The following is a 22,308-nucleotide window of genomic DNA, read 5'->3' on the forward strand; positions in this document are numbered from 1 at the left end:
ATTTTATAAGTTGACATGTAGGATATTGATAGCTATCAATGCACATTTTCTAAGAAGGAATTGAATTCTTCATCCCATAACTCCTCTTTAACTAATGTCATAACCCCCTCCATAATGTCCATTATTATCCCATTAATCTCATTAAGTAACTGTAAACTCTCATTAAGTATCCCAACCTCTCATTAAGCTATTGTAACCTTGCCCCCATTTATAATTAAGCTCTCCTATAACCTTTCAATTAGCATTAATTTCTTGTCTACTGGAGGTTAGCATAAATAGCCCTCATTCCATTAATCATGAAGGAATAATATAATTTTTTTTTATCAAAGTGAGAGAATTATCTCTTTCCCTCCTTGGCTCCTAAACCAGTTTGGTATTAGACCAATGTCCCAAGTCTAATGGAGAGTGATTAAGAGATGAGGAGGTATGAGTTTAACCTAGAGAAGTGAGGTTATAAAGGCCAGCTTACCACTGCCACCATTGAATACCCACTTTTAGTTAGTTTCAAGTCAAACAAGTATTAACATCATGCTCATAAGGTCTAAAAACCCAAGATTATTAGAGATTACCCATGTGTCTGAAGATGTTGAAGATGATCATATCAATGCCTTGTTAGTCTAAAGTCTCTAGTCAACAACATATCAGCCTATTCAAAAAAGTAGAGTTTCTAGGTGTTTATGGAGTCTTTAAAATTCAAAGTTGCTCATCAATCTCTATATTTCAATGACAATGTCGAATTTGACTTGAGGGCAAGTTATGTTCAACCCATGTCCATATGCAATATGTGCTATGTATCATACCAAGATCAAGCAACAATCATGCATATCTTCGTTCTTCCATAAAGAGAAATATTTGGATAGCTACAAGACTAAATTCCAAAATCTAATTAGGGGCAAGTAATTCTAGCAAGTAGACAAATGCAAGCCTATTGAGCCTCTACTTGTTAAAGCACTACCAAGAAGACCAAAGGAGAAATGGAAAAGGATTAATGAGAGTACTAGGAGGAAGAAAAAAGGAATTACAATGCAAATGTCTCAAGAAATAACCACCGCAACATAGGCAAGTGCCACGTTTAATCTTCCTCAACCTATTATTCAAAGAGTTAGCAAGAAGGAGTTAGAAATGAAGTGTACTATCTGTTGTCAAGATGGACATAATAAGTCCTCATGCAAGGATGTAAGTCATTTGTTTTGTTAACTTGTGTAATTTTTTATAATTTTTGTGCCTAAGATTGACTTTTGTTTTATATGCATGTAAAGGCCATCTATTAGTGAAGCATAACGATAAAAGAAAGCCAAAAACACTTGTACGAAGAGCCAACCAACTCAAGACACCATCGAGCAACCTATGCCTATACCTCTAACTAGATCACAACCAACTTCTACACCTACTACAACACCTCCAACAATTTAAATGAGTCAATCAAGCCTATCCCTTGAAAGCAGGACCATTTAACAACCAAGAACTGAGGTTGGCATGGGTGTTAGAGTAAAATATTTAAACATGGGATGGACTGTATACAATGTCAGTATACTAACATATTGTGTGTATTATTGATTTTAAGTCTTTATAAGTAATAACACCTCTCTAGAGGAGGGGACTGTTGAAGAATACATGTATCACCATTCTGACCTAGAAATGCCTAAGCTTGAAAGGGTAAAGGCTACTACGACAAATGCTGAAGATGTATTGAGGAAGATCAAACATACTGGTGATAGCATATAAATTAGTCAACCTTTACCTTTCAAGCCACTAAGATTGAGGTGGGTGAGGCATTCTAATGTCACTAGGACACAGCTTGAGGCTCTTAGGTAGAAGAGGACTCACTTGCAGAAGGGAAATTCTTCCAAGGGTGGCATTCAAGAATGCATAGTGTAGGCATGTAGATATAGCAGGGAAACTTGTGCTTTTGAATGGATATTGTGTGATGGCAAGGAGGCATGTTCCTCTGACTTGTACTTTTTGTGTAATGTTGACTTATTTTAAAGGTCTTTGCCCCCTGTTCGTGTAGATCATCTTATGTTAACTTATTTTGGATGAATGCAAAATGGGTATTAAAGAGCCTTAGGATTAATTTATGTATTCTTTTGTTGTCACCAATGTTTACTCGCTTGAGATGGATGATAACATTGTGTTGTTTTGCAATTTAAACAAATAGCATTGATGGTTAGGTAGCATTGTGGCTTTTTACAATTTCAAATGCCATTATAGTTTACTTAATGGTGCAAACCATAACGCAAGGCTTTTGCATTTATTCTATTAGATAATGGCAAAATGAGTTTCAAGGGTTTTTAATACCCATTATGCAACCAAAATACCCTTTACATGATACCCCACCCTTGCACAACTTTTAAAACCTTAAGAATAACTATAGCTGTCAATTAAGGCTAGCTCAGCCCTAAAGGGCCGGCCCTTGAAGGGCTAAGGCCTAAATGGGTTGGCCCTAATAAGCCCGATTGCATGTCAGGGTTCCATTTTATAAGGCCTGACCTTAGCCTTCAGGGCTAAAGGGCCGGCCCTCAGGGCTTCGGTCCTATTTTTTAAAATTATTTTTTCAATTAAAAATTATAAAAAATATATTCATAATCATAAAAAAATTATTATTCATAAAATTAAGTTTAAGAAAATAAATTTAAATCAATTTACACCACAACAATAAAGAAAACTAAAATATTTAGGTCTAATATCAAATAGCAACATCAAAGTGAATACCAATAAAAATTAAACTTAGTTAATATTATCAATTAAATCTTAATAAATAAATGAGGAATAGATGAATGCATTTAATATGTTTATTTCTTTGAGTTATGTATTTAATCTTTTATTTTTTTATATTATAACTTTTTTTAAAAAATAATAAAAGGGCCTAAAAGGGCCGGTCCTTTTATTTTTGGGCTTAAAAGGGCTCTTTTAAGCCCGATTTACTTTTTTAAAGCTAAAATAGAAGCCCAACCTTCAATTTTTTGGGCCTAAAAGGGCCGAGCCCGTAATTGATGGCTCTAAGAATAACAAACATAAGCCATAACCAAATTAAAGCACAACTAGTCATCCTCAGCTTCCTCTTTTGATCTTCTCATTTCCCCTTACTAGTTTGGTTGCACAATGCTTACTCTTCAACTCATTAAGATCACAACAAATGGCTAGACCTTCACACTCAGTGATAGAACCACCACACTCTGTATTCTTCTTGAACTCTTATTGTTGTCACTCAGCCTCTTAATAATTCCCAAAAGCTCTTGAATCACTTTTTTTGACCTTTCACCCATGTCAGGATAGTGCCACGCAAAATACCCACAACCCCCCTCCTTATCAATAACCAAAAAATCATCCAGGATCAGGCTCAAACAACCAAACAATGCTAAGAAAATACTTAGTAAGAGTTCGGACATTCATAACACTTTTCGCCACAGTTGGTCCAAGAGGTCCAATAAGGAGCCACCTCTTCGCATAGATTGTATCTTACTTCGCTTACATAATTTGTGTCTCTGTTTCCTTGCCTCATGAATGTCACCCTCTTTCTACTAAAACCCAATGACATAACACCTAATTCCATCGAAGTTGCTCATAACATAATCCCTACTCTTTGCTTTCATCACCTCATCTCCTCTTTGACTTCTTCGAGCCACATATATGCCTTTCAAAGAATAGTTGGAGAGAGTATAAATATTAAGGGTATTCTTTTTCTTACACATAATGCTTTTTAATATTATCTTACCCAATCAAAATATTATTTTACTTACACATTAGCTACCTATTGTGAGTTAGACATCTAGTTGTTGGAACTTTAGGGCCCATATACTTGACTTAACATCCGTTTGTAGCATTTTAATATCAGGATACTAGATGATTCTTTTTTTAAAGTTGAGGGAATTGATTGGATCCAAGAAGAGTATAGGACATGGATGATCCTATGTATAGTTCAGGGCAAAAATGAATGTTAATCCAATATATGATATTAGTGAATTTCATACAAAGAGACCAATTTTTAACTCAATATCCTAATAACGTATATCTATATATAATTGTTAAGAAAGCTGAGTCTTAAATTATATTTGTGGCGCGTATCAAGTGATCCACACATAGCTCTATGATGAAGAGGGTCTTAGGAACAAGACGTGTTTTGTTTCTATATTTAACTATAAGAATCACCATTCATTAGGGTGTGCGCATAGAGCGTCATAGAGGGGGGGGGGGGAGATAGTACATATTCAGAATATGCCTCTTTCATTGGTTAACCTGGCTAGCTCCCACCAAGAGTACTTCATTAATTATTGACTAAGAGAGACAGAAAATGCAGGTAACATTAATTGAGTTGTGTACGATAAAATACTTGTATTATATCTGTCAAAGCATTATTGAACGTGACCTACTATTCATTTGTTTTATGTTAAGAAATCATCATTCACAATAAAAATATATATATATATATATATATAGGTTGTGAGAGGTGGCTTGGGATTGATATATACTTTTTTATTTAATTAATTAATAATTTTATAATTCAACTGAGAGCCATGTGGTCATAATCTATATTCCCAGAAGTTAATAACTTGCCTTTGAATACTGTATATGTCATTGTCTAAGATCCGGAGAAAATGGTTGTTAATCACAAATGAGTAATATGAGATCCGAAAATCTACGTGTTACGGAAGGTATCAACTATAATTTGGTGAACGGCCAAAAAGGATTAACAAAAGATTGGCAATAAGTTTGTGTGTGTGTGTGTGTAATATCATGTTAGGCAAAATTACCAGATGGAAAACGCTATAAGGGGGATAAGTAATATTTGTGACTCTTTTATGGCTTTGGAGTTTCATACTCACACTCACTCTCGCTACACATTGTTAATGATCATGTGCAGTTTTATTTCAACAGATTAAAAGATATAATTAGTTATACAAAAAAAATATAATTAGTATATTATAATTTTAAAATTTTAATATACCCTTAAATTTATGTTATTTAATTATATATGGTCTTTTCATACTTACCTCTCTCACTCCATAACTAAAATCAGTAAAATCAATTATTATTGGTTCTAGTATAAGGAGTTATAGTCATTAGGCACAATGTTTTGAGTTTTAATTTATGAGAATGCACGCAAAAATAACATTTTTAAAAGAATTATTCCTAACTAAGCCTGATAATATTCAAATATGACACGGTGATGTTGGATATCTTATTAACATTAGATCCCAAATAATTATATAAAAAATATGTTGAATGTAAGTGTATAATTACAAGAGTAGTCATTAATACTCCTCCATCCTAATTTATAAGAGACATTTTTGGGAGAAATTTAATGTTTCAGGATACAAGACACTTTGATAAAAATAAATTTTTATTAATGATATTTTTTTAATATTACTTTTCCCATTGTACTCTCTTTTTCTAATATTTTTTCACAAATGAAGTTTAAATAAAAAGTATCTATGAAATTTGTTATTCTTGTCTTGAAAAAATAAGGTTATAAATGGTATTTATAAAAATAATAAACTTTATTGATATGTGTAATTTTATTTAAAAAGCATCTTATAAATTAGATGGAATAAGTATCATTTTGGATAACTTTTAGAATGAATGACAAATTTTTCTTCTAAAAAAAGTGAGACTTAAAAAGGGGATGAGATGTTTTGAATGGTATATTCGTGATATGTGTCTTCCTTTGTTTCTTTTTTATTAACTTAAATTCTTGTATTTATGATAAATTTATGATCTTTTTTTCACTCATCATAAATTGAGACTAAAGGTGCAAAAAGGAAAGACAACACTCCATTTCTTGAAAAATGTAATCTCACTTCCAATAAATTAATTAATTGTATCCTCCAACTAACACTAGTTTTGCAAATTCACTACTAGAAAAATAGAATTTAGCTAAATATCATTTTTTATAGCTAAATTATATTTTAGTTAGAAATTTTGTTTTTCGCTAAATTCGTAACTAAAAAAAGGCTCACAAAATTTAGCAAGAAATATATTTTCCTCGCTAATTAGTGAGGGATTTAGTGAGAGATTCAATCCCTCACTAAAATTAGTTAGGGACTAAATTTCTCGCTAACCCCTCTCTAATACTATTTAAAATTTGATAACTTTAGTGAGGAATTAGTCCCTCGCTAATCCCTTACTAAATATACTTATATTTAAAAATAGCTATGCCACATCACCTGTCATGTGTAATGTTAACTTGTGACATGTTATCAACAACCTCATACTTTGTCAACCACCATGTCACCTACCATCTTGCGCCCTATTACCCACTACATGTGCAACAACTCATGACATGTCATTGTCCACCTTGCGCCATGTTACTTACTCCTTACCATATCATATATTCATCATGTTTATGCCAAAGGTCAAGGTTTGAACCCTTGACCTCATATTCTTCCAAATTTTATACTTTCTTCTTTGCCAGTTGAACTGAAAAGCACTTGCAATCATGATATGAGAAATTAAATATGTATATATATTATTTAACTATATAAATATATCAAAATAATATATTATAAAAATACACACATATACATATTAAATTTTATTTTCAATTATTAATATGTTAAAAATATTTATATTTTATTTAAATTATTCTTTATATTATATTTTTAATAAAATATTATTTTATTAATGAAAATCAACTTAAAATAAAGAAAATATTAAATAATTTTATTATATATTTTAGTTAATTTTTAAATTTAATTATTATTTTTAAATGAAAATAATTAAATGTATAATTAAAATTCATTGTCAAAAGTTAATTTTTTTTGTAGTAATTAGCTATGGATAAAATCCCTCGCTAACTATCTTATTTTAGAGAGAAATTTTCAATCTCTTGCTATTTTTCTTGCTAATTCTCTTATTTTAGAGAGGGATTGACAGTCCTTTGCTATTTTCCTCGCTAATTCTCTTATTTTAGAGAGGGATTGATGGTCTCTCACTATTTTTCTCTCTAATTCTTTTATTTTAGAGAGGGATTGATAGTCCCTCACTAATTTTCTTGCTAATTTTAAATCAAGCTACGAAATTAACATCCCTCACTAATTTTTTTGGTAATTTTAAATCAAGCTACGAAATCAACATCCCTCGCTAATTTCCTCGCTAATTTGGTATTTTAGAGAGGAATAGACAATCCCTCGCTAAATTTCCTCACTAATTTACATTTTTCTAGTAGTGATTTGCCCTTATAATTTAATGGATGTTTCACTTAAAAATAAATATAAAATAGTTAAATTTAAAAAAAGAAAGAATCCTAAACTTTTAAGTAGCTGCAGATGACCTTGTTATCTTTAAACGTTTGAAATTAAACCTCCTTAACTTTAATTTTGTTTTTTAAAGCCCCCACCATTAATTAAGTTTGCTATGTTATTAACAAATTTTTTCATGTCAAATTAATACAATACATATGACACATGATATAGAAAAAATATTTTTTATTATTTTTAACACAATGTAACGAGGGGTAGAAGTATAATTTTTACTTTTAACACATACGATAATACTCTCATTTTTTTATAGTTGAACGCATTGTTTTCATTGTTCACTGATCACACAATTTAAGAGGAAGACTATAATTTTATTATTCTTTATCAATTTAAACAGTTTTTTATATTAAACAAGTGAAAAGAATAATATCTAAAAGCTGTCATTGATAAAAATTATATAAATAAAAATTTATCCCTTAATACAATAAAACTATATAAGGTTAAGGTGCATTTTTATTCTTGAATTTTTTTTAAAAAAGCACTGGGCACCTTGTATTAATAAGTAGGCTGTCAATTTTTTTCTTGAATTATTTTTTCAAAGGGCAAAAAAATCTCTTCTATTAATTAATTGTTAATTTTTCCATTTTTTGCTAATGTGGCATGTGTGTGAGGCCTACACACGATGACAGGTAAGATTTTGATCATACCTTTTGGTATGAATTTATCTTTGAACTCTTTTTTAGGATCATTAAGCATTCTAAAGTTTTTTTTAGGAGCGATAGATACCTTAAAGTCTTGTAAAAAAAATTTAATAAATATTATTAAAATATTAAATATTCTCATATTCAATAACTTAAATATTATAATTTATAAATATTCATTCAAAATTTATAAATTATTTTTAAATAAGAAACATATATGACCAACAATATGTCAACAAAAATATTTATTGAAAGATATTGCACATCCCATTAATGTGCTACAAAAAATATTATTTAACAGGAGAATAATAAAGAGATGAAGAGAGAAAAAAATTCTTCCATAAATTTGAAGGTTTATTCCCTTTATTTTTATATAAAATTATAAAATATAAAAAATATTAAAATATTAAGTTGGATAGTATAATATTTTGAAGGAAAATTATTAGTTGATAAGAAAATTATAGAGGATAACATAGAAAATTTAATAAACTCAATCAATATTAAAAATGTGATTGATATATGAAAATATTACAAATTATCTATAAATTTATGAATAACTAGTTTAAACTATTAACATATACAAACTAATGTTTAAATTTTGAATGAATATTTATAAATAATAATATTTAAATTATTAAATATTAAAATATTTATAATTTTAATAATATTTATTAAATTTTATTTTAACAAGATTTGAAGATGGTTAGCGCTCTTAAAAAAAAATTTAAGGTGTCTAGCGCTTATATAAAAAGACTTTAAAGATAAATTAACATGATGGGATATGGTCAAAGTTTTATTTATTATTGTACATGTGCCCCACACATATCCCACATCAGCAAAAAAGGAAAAATTAATGGTTAATTAATAGAAGAGATTTTTTGCTCCTCAAACAAATATTTTAGGGACAAAATTATCCTACTTATCACTATAGGTGTCCAGCTAGCACTCCAAAAAAAAAATTTAGAAATAAAAATACATCTTAACCCAACTATATATGCACCATTGATAAAAAAAAAGGATAAAAAATGTACAATGATAATGCTTTTTTTTTTTTGCTATCAATAAATGACATTTTAACCATGATAAAAATAATATATTTTTTATATATTTATTATTTATTGACATAAGATGCCATGTAAATTTCTATGTGATTTTTTTTAATTTGACATGGAAAACTTTGCTAATGATATAACAGAGTAATTAACAATAGGGGCTTTGAAAAATAAAATTAAAGGTTAGGAAAGTTAATTTCAAAAGTTTAAAGGTAAGGGATTACATGCAATTGTTTTAAAGTTTAGAGGGTTTTATTCATTTAAGCTTTAAATTATTAAGGGTATTTTTAGGAAAAAAACACATTAACTCTATATTAAAATATTAAAAATATCTATGTAATAAAAATATTAAAAATATCTTATATTTTTTAATATCTAATTTCAAAAAAATATCTTATTTTTTAAACAAGAAAAATAAATATTTTCATGAGAAATCTTTTATTGACATGTGAACGCGGCTTATAATTTTTGGTTGAGGAACGCGCCCACCGTATTAGGTGTCAACCAGTTTTGTTCACATATATGTTAATCCACCCAAAATAAATTTAAAAATTAAGGTACTGAAAATTGGATCAATGAACCAATCAAAATAGTGAGTTATAGGTTAATGGTTCAATTGGAGGTCAGTCCGGAGTTCAAACTGATCTTAATTAAAATAATTTAATTTAATTTATATATACAGAAACATTCATATTTTTATATAAAAATAAATATTTAAATAAAAATCATTAATTCTCATATAAATGGAACTATTATCCATAAAATCTTATACATGTCGCCATAATTACAATAATAAGTTAAATAGTTTATCTTGAATAACCTAACAAAAATTTAATGTAAAATTATAATATTTTTAAAAAATCATGATAATAAAAATAACAACAAATAAATAGTAGCAAGAAAATTAATAATGATAACATAAATATGAATTTGGAATCTGGAGAACTAAAAGATAAAACATCAAAATATAATTGAAAATAGAAAATATTAAAATAAATGATGATACACTAAGTAAAATATATAATATTAAACTCTGATTTGTTATAGAGATATACTTATCAACATATATTTGATAATATCAAAATCAAAATTAAAAAATAACATCATTTGAGAAAAGTAGGGTAACCGTGCATCAGTGGATAAACGTGCATTAACAGAGATATTTGGCCAGTTTCAGTTCCTTTCTTCTTCTCCTTGTCCTTTTCTTCTATGTCTCTCCCAAAAATTGAACCAGCTCTAGCAATGAGATAAAGGCAACGGGCACCAACAGAGAAACAAACACCAAAACTCGACATCGTGATGAGATGAACGGCCAACAAGACAAGATAGAGTCCGAACTAGGAGAATGATGGCCAACAAGACAAGTTTGAAGCAAGAGAGTGACGACGGTAGAGAGAACAGTGTTGACGGCTGACGGTTGAGGATTCATCAATCAAGGCCAAAGAGAGCAATGATCAACTTAAGCTAGGGTTAGGGATGACTGGTGGGAATTTAAGATTGATCACAAGTGTTCGACTTTCAAAATTGTGTTCAATTGTGCATTTTTAAGTTTTTTTTTTAATTTTTTTACGAACCCTAAAATAAGTAACCTAGTCAACCTAGTTAGCTCATCGAGTTATCTGGGTTACATCGGATTGACTTTGAGTTACACTGAGTCATGTCCACACCAGGTTAAATAGAAAACTAGAATGGTGAAGAGGCCGGTTCAGGGGTTGATTCGGTTGGTCTAATCCAATTTTTCATACAATGTTAAAAACATATTATACCAAATTTAAAAATTAAAACCTTGCTACTTGTAAGTAAATGCCGGTACACTTTTTTTTATAGATCTTATTGTATGAGTATTTTTTGCCAGGATTTTTATTGTGTGTGTCACCAGTTGTCCTTTTATTAGAAAGCCAAATTATAAATACTTACAAAATAGGACCATGAAAAATATTGTTTATGAAAATTTACAAATACTTATATATAAAATTATGTTGGTTAAACCACCAAGATTAGAATATGCCTCTTAGTTAAAAGACATTTATAAAATATTTATAAATTATCCATCAATAAGGTTTAATTTTTATATCATAAGTGAATTTAAACGCATAATTTTATATATAAGTTATATGCCAAATTTTTATCAACCAAACCAATGTTTGTTGGCAAAAAAGGCAATTTTTATTAGATCAACAAAATGGAGAATGATCATCATCAAGAAAAAATAGTGAAATTAACGAGCCTTGACCGTGGACTTATGAGCTTTGGATTTGGATAATTAATAAAAAAGAATTGTGTGCAGGTCTCAAGTACATAAATTAATTACTATTAAATTCCCCAAACTTAACTTTTCTCAAATACATTTTTTTAAGAAATACACAATATAAGTTATAAAATTTTAAATTTGAATCCTAAATATCGCCGGATGACTTATACAAGTCCCCCACAATTATGTGGTTTAGGGAACTCAATTAAAACTTTATGCAAGTGTCGTATAATCTTGCGATTTTTACAAATCACATCAAAAAATTCACAATTTATCTTATATATTTTTGTACAAATTTTTCATAATATTTATTTATAATAAGTCAAATTCAAGAGACAATAATAATTGTTTTTTTTAACTAGTTAGGACTTATCTATAATTTTAAACTTAAAACCATATATATAGAGAGTGGCTGACCCACCATTATGTTGAGTTTGGGAAAAATGATAAGGCATGTAAATTTTGCAACTTTGTATCCTCAACTCTTGATATTTTACATTCTTTAAACTAATATTTAGACTCAAAAATTTATTAAATATATAATATTTTAAGTATTTAAGTAAGATATGAAGATTATATATATTTACAATAAGAAATCATATGATGAACATGTTCAATATAATTTTTTAAAATGAATAATGATGATTAATCTTTTTATATTACTGCAATTTTGTTCTTAACATAGTTATTATTTTTAATTAAATTAAAATTATTATTTTTTAAAAAACATTTTTTTTTACCAAATTGTCTCGTACAGTTGTACCCCTGACTGTGCTGAGTCTTGTCACTGCTGCTGTATATAGGCATGCCGTATCCCTTAGACATGGGGGCTTGTGGGTATGTTTGTGACATTTCCTCGGAAATTCTTGGAATTAGATTTATGCTACATGCTCACAAAAAGGAAACTAGCTGGTGAAAAAATGGACAATTCTCTCTAGGTTTTCATTATTGAGCAATAATATGCAACAAAAAAAAAAGTATACAGAGATTGATTGATGGATGGATGGATCTATGCGTCCATTCATCGTATCGCGTAATTAGGTAACAAATTAAATTTAGTCAATTTTATATCCTTTTTATGGTTATTAAATACATTTTTGGCTTTTGTTAGCATCGGATGAGTCCAGATTTGCAATTAAATTTGGGTCTCGATCGCACTTTCTATTCAATTAGTTTCATGCCCGTTTTAAGAAGGAAGGTATTATTGCGCGAAAGTAGAATGAAACCAGAAAACTACTGCCAATTTTACAAGAGACAAACTTTCATTTTCATCACTCTGGTAACAGGAAGGAATAAATGTAGATCCTTCAATTTAATTACTCTCTTGTATTCTTTATCAACCAATTTCATTTTATTTTATTCATTTTCAACGACTAAATAGGCCCTCAAGAGAATCAAACACACCTAATTCGTGTGTCTCTAGTTTCTCTCTACGCGCGCGCATACACGTATTCTCTCTAATCATATTTACAAATTAGAGATAATAATTTTTTTATCTTATTTGTAATTAGTCATCCCATTAAATTTGTATCATAAGTTTTTTTATCTATTATTAAATGATGGAAAAAGAAAGTACATTGTTCAACTATCTATATTTAATAAGAGTAAAATTAAAAAATTTATTAAAATTTTAAACAAAACTAATTAATTTTAAAGTTTTTTTTAGTTACAGTAAAATTTATTTAAAGTAATTTATGAATAGGATTGAAGAGAATATATATGATGCGAGAGAACTGCCAAATGAATACAACATGTGTATTTGAAGCTGCATGTGACTAGACACTATTCCTCTTGCCAAGGCAAATTAAACCCAACTTCTTGTTTCTCTTTACAAGTTGAGTTGTGAGTATATGACAATCGTAGATTAGAATAGTCCAGGCTCTCTCATGTCCAGACCCGAAGAAGTGGGCACATTCTTTTATAATATTATATATATGCATTACAGTACGTGTACTGATGGACCACCTTGATGCTTACTTTTCATGTGCCACAACGAGCTATAATCAATGTAGCTAGCTAGCTCCAAGGTTCATTAATACACAGTTGCAATACTTATTAAGCCCTGCAAAACAGCCAAAGACATGTTTGCTTTCTACTTTAATTTGATGAAGCATGAGTGTGTGAATCTAATTAAAGCCCTAGCTAGCTGCTAGTTTCTTTTTGCTGCACTAGCTCCCATTGTACCCACTCTTTTGTTTTATTGAACTAAGCTGATTTAATTTTTCTGCATGATAAATCCAACAGCTATCACTGTGCCCAACAGTAGTAATGCTCTCTCAGCTTTTTCAAATAACTTGGTGCTGTCCTCAATAAAATTTATAAAATACAGTTTTCAAACTTAATTTTTTTATAAACTTTCAGAGAGGAAAACAATTTTGTTTAATGAGTAAAATAATGAGGGGTAATATTAAAATAATAATCATTAATGAAATTTTATTATTTAAAAATATCTTATATTTTGAGATATTAAATTACCTCAAAAACATTTAATAAAATGAGATTGAGGGAGTGTTACATACATACATACATATTACATTCCTTTTCCAAGCATAACCAAACCACTCTCCTCGCGACCTCATACACGCCTACAGTGAGCATCTTGATTATATGCAATATCGAATTTGAATATTCAGGCCAAGTTTAATAGTTTTATAAAATATTAAAACATTTAAAAAATAACTTAATTAATATAAACAGTTAAAATTTAGTCTAAACAATCTAACACTGTAATTTTTTTTAGAAATAACAGTGAGAAGCTAAAATGAACACAAACTAAATGGATTGATAACAATTTGAAACTCGTATATACTTTATTTCTTAATTAATTTGACAAAACGTGAGTTCGATTTGATGTTTGGAATTCTTTTTGTGTCACTTGCCTATAGGGTTTACAATTATAATTATTAGGATAAAACTTTGGTGCATAACTTAGATGCTTAGTAAATTTTTCCAATAAGTTCAGAATTTAAACTGAGAGTTATTTTTTGAACAGCCTTAATTGATTGACTGAAAAACATTTTTCAGGTATATAAGTTTAAGAAACTAAGTTTTTATTAATTACTAACCTCGTGTAATACTTGAATTTAAAAAACAAACAAATGTATATATGCCATCAAAATTTTTAAAAGAGTAAAATTTTAAAAAATATTTTCTTACTACTGATGAGATAATTATGAGCAATATTTTAAGGTACCAAATTGATTATCATTTGTTCCAGATATCAATAGTTTTTCTCTCATGATCTTCTTGGTCTTGGGTTGTGGGTGCATGCACATACTGGATCAGACGAGGTAGAAAAGCTTGACGAATTAAACGACGACTATCAATAATTACAATACCATCATTTTTAAAATATTTTTCGAAAATTATTTTAATATGTTCAAGCGGGATCCATTCAAGGTGTTCGCAGAAGATAATGAATGACAGCGACTGGCTTTCATGTGTTCAATGTTTGACTAAACTTTGCTAAATGATAGTAATAATATATATTCCAATTTCACCTACTCAGATCAGAACATGTCATGTGGGAAATATAAGAAACTTAATTAATATTCAGAGTAATTGATTAACTAATTACTCTTACTCTTCCATATGACCACTTTGTTTATCAGTAATTTAATTTCCATTCAGCCTAATATAAATATTCATGATTTTTTTTTAAAAAAAAGCACCATAAAGTACTACTCCTTACTGTTTTATTTTATTCATAAGCCAATTCCAAAATATTTAACTGAAATTAAAGAAAATCTTAAAATTTATTAAGTCAATCTAAACATTTTAGAAATTTTGAACTGTCCTGTTAAATTATATTTGAATAAGGTATTTTTTAAAGAATTAATGAGTGTGAAATAAAAAACTTGAGATAAAAAATTTAATAACACTATTTATAAATAGAATCAACAAAGTTTTTATCTCTATCTTATAAATATGACTGAAGGAAATATACAAATGGAGTACATATGCATGATTAATGAGATTTTTTGCTATTTTTTTAATGGGAGTGATTTCATAAATTAGGCTTTGAATAAGAATATATATCTGATTCATAAAATCAATTAAGAATTAATCACTTGGTTTCTTGGGACCATTATTGAAGGTACCTGCAATCTTCCCTGAAGGCTACTTTAACATGTTCTACTATAAAGGTTGGCATTGTCTGGCATTACGCTTGAATATATCAATATATAAATATAAATACTCTGCCAATTGTACTCACTTAAATATAAAAGAAAAGAATAAATTGAAGACCTAAAGGTCAACCACGTGCAGGAATCACCATAATAATTATATCATATTGATAAGTTATACAACTTGTTACACGCACCCACACCCAACTTTCAACTCTCTTTTTTCTTAATCCTCCATGTTTTTAAATATTTATAATTTATAATTTATCTGATGAAAATTGAAACACGTCTCGTGAAAATGCATCATTTTTGTGTTCTTAATTATATGCAACAATATATATATATATATAATATTTAAAAAAAACATTAAGCCATTATTTGTAGGTCCCCCTTATTTTGCATGGGATCTAATGTTAAACCTTTTACTCAGAAATGCAGCAAAGAAAAATTTAAAAAAAAAATCACCCACCTGGATAATGTACATATGGCTGTAATTCAATTATTAGCGCATACCTGTTGTGATTTTTTTTAAATTTTGTAGAGGAAAAAAGAAAAAAACTTCCAAAAATAAGACCAGCAGGGCAAGGAAGGCAAAGAAAAGACACAAGTATAACAACTTAAAAATAAAAATAACATCTCGATGCAGGTAGAAAACAAAAATAGTTGAAAGAAGTAATTTTAGTTGTACTAGTATGACACAAAAAAAAAAAGGACGATTCTAATTTTGATACGTTTTTCTGTTTTTGTCTCTCTGTAGTTTTTGTTTGCTTTGAAATTAACGCGAGGAAAAAATTGGCGATCAATTGATTTGAGTAGTAACTTGAAAATTACAGCGATATTTCTCGGGGCCGGGCAACGTTTTCCACTTTAATAATTCTCGATTATGATCCAACAATTATATATTGCAAATGATCTCTCTATTTCCATTACTGCTGTGAAAGTTATACTGTGAAAGTTCTGGAGAAAATCTCGGGTTGAAGGAAGGGCATGTTTGATTCTGAAACGATAACAAAAACCATTGTTAAAACAGGTAATCATTTGATAATTTGTCTCAGAATTATATATCTAACTATGAAATTTTGAACTAGAATTGTAGTTTAACTCTGGTCTGAATCAAGTTGTTTGGATTGTTAGGCAAATTTACATCCATGATAACGAACCTATTCATGTAGCAGCCTATCTGACCCTAATGAACTGATCGATGGGATTCACTGAAATAGTATTTTTTTTTATATATAATTTTTAGTATTAGGATAATTATCTGAATTCATGGCACAGAGAGAGATGAATGCAGTTCGGCGCCCTTACGGGATCAACAAGGATAAGCTTCATTTTTTTTTTTTAACTGATCTCTTGTTTTTCTTATACCCCTCCACTTAAATTAATTTTACAATTCACTTACAAGAAAACGGATCACTGTATTAGATGTAAAAAAATCTTGAATTTAATAATATATATATATATATAAAAGCGAAATGACCTGTAAATTTAAATATCAAGATTTGTTGTTTTGCGTGTGAAGATGAAGGAAGGAATGGAAGAGAGACGTGCGAGTATTTTCATTCGGCTTGGGCGTCTTGCTTTGCTTGGGTTTCCTTTCCAGAATTTCCATGTTGGATGTGGGGACCACCCATGAATGCCCCCACAAAAGTTCCCCCCGTAACCAAACAAATTAAATACAACTCTCTCGTGCCCCCAATACCCTCCTGCACCACTCTACTCCCACCATAGCTAGCTACCCCTATATAAATACGCCCCTCAAATACTATTACATCATTATTTTTATTTCAATCTATATTACTCCCTTCCCATATAAAAAATAAATATATATTTAAGGTATGAATTTTACATGTATAAGATTTTATACAGTAAATATATAGCTATAAAAAATAATATTATTATTACAGGTATCAAAAGCAGGGAGGGATTGATTGTGGGGAATAAATGGGACATTTTGGCTTGTCAAAATGGAGGCACACACACACACATATTGTTCAGACTATTATCCCCCCAAATATATATATATATATATATATGATGAAAACGACAAGTTGCTCACATGACCCTCAAAAACTCACATTATCCATCGGACGGCCCCCCACCCTCCTCCTCTCCCCCTTCCCTCTCTCAGGAGAATAAAACTGGGTTTGCTACAATTTTTTTTTTTTTGCCTTTTCTTTTCCTACTTGTAATTAAAGAACCTTCCTCTGCGTATGATGAGAGAGAGTGGGGTAATTAACTTCACCTTTCGTTAGCTTAGCCCCTCCCCACATGACCTCTTCATTAATTCCTGTTCCTACTATCCTTTCCCTTCCATTTCTATCCCCTCATGCTATAGCAGCGTAGGTCAACAATAATTTGAATCCTCCATCCCTTTTTCCCTCATTCTTCTTCTTCTTTAGGGTTTCAAGCTCCAATGACCAGCCACCGACTCTTGTGATTTCTGAATTCTCGTTTCTTTCCCCAGATCCTCTTCCCCTGGTAAGCTCTCTTTTGTCTCCTTCACCACCCCCCCCAAAAAAATCAAAATTTTCTTCATTTATTTTTTTTAACAAAAAATCTATGAATTAATCACGTTGGTTTCTGAGATCCAGAGTTAGAAAATTACTTTCAGGTGGGTGTCACGACTCTCGTGATTCATGGAATTGCTGATGCAAGATGCTAAAATGTATTCTGATGATAAAGAGGAGGACGACGACGACGAAGAAGAAGCAGAGATAGCTAGAGAAGAAAGCAGCAACAGTAAGAGTTACCTTCCTTTATCAGCAAATTACGAAACTAGTCGCCGTCTTCACCATAATCACCATAGTCCTCATCAAAATTCGTGGTTGGGGCTCCGTGATCATCACTCTCCAGATGCTGCTCCCGCCATCGAATCTCACAATTCATCGCCTGGATTAGGGTTAACATCGGCATCCGCCGCCAATTTCGCCCGCAATCACAGGAAGCTGGACCTCATGGACTTGTCACTTGGAGGAATTGGTACCGGCAAGGACGATGAAGCACAGGAAGAAGCTAATTTTCATGGAGGAGGTAGCCGCAGTAACGGTGCTGGTGCTTCTGTTGAGAAAGAGCACATGTTCGATAAAGTCGTCACTCCCAGTGACGTAGGCAAGCTCAACCGCCTCGTAATACCAAAGCAACACGCAGAGAAGTACTTCCCTCTGGATTCCTCCTCCAACGAGAAAGGACTGCTGTTGAATTTCGAGGACCGGCACGGCAAGCCATGGCGGTTCCGGTACTCCTACTGGAACAGCAGCCAGAGCTATGTGATGACCAAAGGCTGGAGCCGCTTCGTCAAGGAGAACAAGCTCGACGCCGGAGACATTGTTTCGTTCCACCGCGGCGCCAGCGAGTCTTATAGGCACCAGTTGTACATAGATTGGAGGAGAAGACCTGATCACGGACCAGGCGGCCCTGATCCCCACTTAATTACACCTTTCCTTCTTCATCCTAATCAGCCGACGACGCAGTTTTCTCAGTACTCAATTAGATGTGGCGGTCGATTATTCTCACTTCCCTCTCCGGCAGCGCCGCGACAGCTGAATCATAACAATATGTTTCTCTTATATCATCATCAACAGCAACAAGAGCGACACCACCCATGGCAGTACCAAGTCCATCATAATACGATGAATTCAAGATCTGGTTCGGCGTATTCGAACTTGATAGGGCAACAAGAAGGAAGAAATGTTCCGATGATTATAGATTCTGTTCCAGTTGATCATTACCACTCTCATCAAAGCTATTACCATGGTAAAAATAGTAATACTACTGATAATACTACTGCTGGTAAAAGACTAAGGCTATTTGGGGTGAACATGGAATGTGCTTCTTCGTCTTCGTCTTCGTCTTCTTCATCATCATTAGCGGAAGAATCCAGATGCTGTAATGTGACAGTAATGGCTAATCCATCAATTTCCTCGTCTTCTATTATCCCCCCACCTCTTCATCAGTATCTGAGGGTAGCCCATGAGGATCCAATTTCTTCGTCGTCATCGTTATCATCAGCAAGGTTTCAGAGTCATCAGAAAGGGGAAACTTTGATGCTTTTCGATTTGGATCCCTCTTGGCATTACAGGCAGTGATCAAATTGGGAATCAAATCAAACAACCAATAAAAGAATGATGATGTGGCCACAAATCTTTTGCAGCATTTTCTGTTATAAATTCTAATTTTTTATTGCCCTTGTTTAATATTTTAGTGCTTAGTATTATGGATATTAGTGCATTATTTATTTAGCTGGAGGTTTTGGATTGTTTAACTTTCAAGAGGAAAATGGATATATATATATATGAACTATGTTTAAATCTTTCAATTGTGTATAATACAGTTAATATTGAAATATATATATATATATATATATATGTAATAGTAGATGTTTAAATGTGTTTGATATATATATATATATATATAATTTTTCTCTTCTCATCTCGATCTCTTTTTTGGTTTCGAGCATTAAATGATATACAGAAAGCTAGTTACTTTTCTTCTTCTCCTCTAATGTTTCTGTTAAGCTTGTTGGGCTGATATGTCGTTTCTGCTGCTTCTGATTCTGATTCTGCTTCTTCTGTTGCTTGGTAAGGCATTGTTAGCTTTGCAGGAAAATAAAGCGCAGAAAGTTGTACAGCTGTAAAAAGGTGAATTTTTTTCCCTTCTTTGGCTTCTCTCATACCAAAATTGGTCCGACCGACTTGATTATTACTGCTTTTTAGTTAAGTTAATAATAATAATAGTAAATTCTACTGTAACTTGGTAGTTACTGGCTTACTGCTATCCTATGCTTCATTTATTGACGGGTATAGTTTCTACCCCAGAATTGACATTACTTTCCCCTCTTCTCTCCTATTGCAGCCGCCTTCATGTCTGGATTATTACTGCTCAATAACGTGTTTTAGGTAGAATAAAAGTCACCTTTTTCCACTGGTAAGCATCCTTTGCTACTATGATTCCATTACATGATTACAGTAAATTCAATGCTTTGTCTCTCTGATCGACATCATAAGTGATCCATATATGCTCAGTGGTTAAAATCAACCTTTGATTTTAGTGATTCCATATTGCATGACGTGTCATGATCAATACAATATTATAGTCTGCATCACTGTTTTTCACAGTAGTTTTAAGTTGAAAATAATTGATTATCTATATGTGTTTTTATTATCTGCCACAGTATAACTCTAATAATCATAGCTAAATCTGTTGGCTCTGGAATTATTGAAGAGATTAAATGACCCGTTGATTAATCTGTCTGTGTGTATCGGTGATTGGTGTTATCTTTTGTATCTCGTGACTTGATGTCGATTTCAAATCCAGTGGACACAAATCAGATATGTTCCGGGGGGGTTATTCATAAAAAAATTGTTTTAAATATGTAAAACTATTGTTATATATAATATTATTTTTTAATATACGTTGCATCCTATCTTAATTATAAATAGCTCGTCTGATGTTCTATCAAATTTAAAATTTCACATATAAAAAGGGGAGAATTATATCTAAAAACCTCCTAAAAGAATTATTTGTTAACAAGGACCAATTTAAAATTGTTTATTATTAAATGACAACAGAGATTTCTTTTTTTTGAATGGTAACTTATTGTTGGTTTTTATTTACAAATAATTTTTTTGAAATGTCCTTAAATATGATTCTCCCTGTAAGAAATCACCTGAACTGATGGGGATTGATGAAATCAATAAGTCTCTGGAGAGAAAGTGAAGGAAAAATATATTTCGTTTTTTATTTAGATCGATGCAGACAAGCATAAACCCTTTCTTTTTCCAATCATATTTTCCCTTTTCCCTTTTGATATATTTAGATTGGAATTTTCATTTATTCTCTTATCCTTCGTCTCTCTAAAGAGATCTTAAGAGCGCGCCCGCACACATATATTATATATTCTTGTGAAAATTTATCGTTTTGGTTTTAGACCATTTGTTGGACTGATAAGGTCCGTAGCATGATTCGTTTAGGTTAAAAAAAATTAAACCAAACCATTGAGTGTGTACTTTGAAATTGTGTGCAGTGGTCTTAGTATATGGAGTTTGGTAAAGACTAAAGAGGGTTGTCTCTACCTTTAACGGTACATTCATTGCATTTGCTTCAAGATTTTAATTAAGATACACTTTTTTCACTACCAGCATCATTTCATTTATTCACTCAATGTTATTTGGTGTAAGATATGGTCGAAAAATCGAAGTCCCTAGCTCTCACGTTTGAATATTAAAATATTAAAATCACATGTAATACTAGCTAACAAATGGACTATTCATGGCCTAAAAAGGAGAGATTAGACAGAAATTTATGTTTGACCTTGTGACGATGGAAAGCAAAAGCAATGCTGAAGACGGTAGGTTCTACAATCTACAGTAATAAAAACGAGATATACATTGTCACTTTCACTTTTCCTACATTTTGATGCTTTCTGTTATACTATTTTCTCACATTTTTGGACGAGCTAGTCCTTACTATACGGTTAAAAAATAATGCACAAAAGAGGAAAAACACTGCACTCTTTGAGGTGATCAAATTAAGATCATAAAATGATTCAAACCTAATTAATTAACCATTCAGACAACAAACGAACAAAATTACTCAGAAAATTTATCTTGACCCCCATATCCCTATATTATAATATATTTGTTGTTTTCCTTCTCAAGCATTAATTTATATTATCATTTTGTTCATATATATCTCGTGATCATATATAATACTTGCAGAAAGAAGTTAATTAGAAGAATCTCAAAGACGAAGATACAAATTAAATGACTACCTTGAAACCGTATGTCAACAATTTCTATAAACATGGCTTACTACACACACACACACACACACACACACAACATGTCGTTGGAAACTACGGTTTATATGCTCAAATACCTGCTTTTTTACATGCATATAATGGTCCAGTATAGACATCTAGCTAGAAAATTAAAGCAGTGACGACGACGACGTGTGTGTGTATACTGTTATTAGTGGCTG

At 30.8% G+C, this 22,308-nt stretch overlaps 1 protein-coding gene across 3 annotated transcripts; it reads left to right on the forward strand.

The window, feature by feature from the left end:
* Positions 1-17,454: 17,454 nt before the first annotated feature.
* LOC129291164 (B3 domain-containing protein Os03g0120900-like) lies at positions 17,455-19,676 on the forward strand. Of its 3 annotated transcripts, none has more exons than XM_054928383.1 (2): positions 17,455-17,808; positions 17,922-19,676. In XM_054928383.1, exon 2 carries the CDS (start codon positions 17,967-17,969, stop codon positions 19,413-19,415), a length of 1,449 nt encoding a protein of 482 aa, XP_054784358.1. In that variant the 5' UTR covers positions 17,455-17,808; positions 17,922-17,966; the 3' UTR covers positions 19,416-19,676. The 3 variants fall into 3 exon arrangements, with proteins under 3 accessions (XP_054784358.1, XP_054784357.1, XP_054784356.1); XM_054928382.1 differs by having other exon boundaries at positions 17,928-19,676; XM_054928381.1 differs by having other exon boundaries at positions 17,456-17,808; positions 17,942-19,676.
* Positions 19,677-22,308: the final 2,632 nt, after the last annotated feature.

The sequence above is a fragment of the Prosopis cineraria genome, unplaced genomic scaffold (genome assembly GCF_029017545.1).
Source record: "Prosopis cineraria cultivar Desert tree isolate PC_DT_omini unplaced genomic scaffold, ASM2901754v1 PC13, whole genome shotgun sequence".
NCBI classification, from domain to species: Eukaryota; Viridiplantae; Streptophyta; class Magnoliopsida; order Fabales; family Fabaceae; genus Prosopis; species Prosopis cineraria.

What these genes read in the sequence shown, in the direction of transcription:
- LOC129291164 (XM_054928383.1), top strand. Translation starts at nt 17,967, where the DNA reads ATGGAATTGCTGATGCAAGATGCTAAAATGTATTCTGATGATAAAGAG.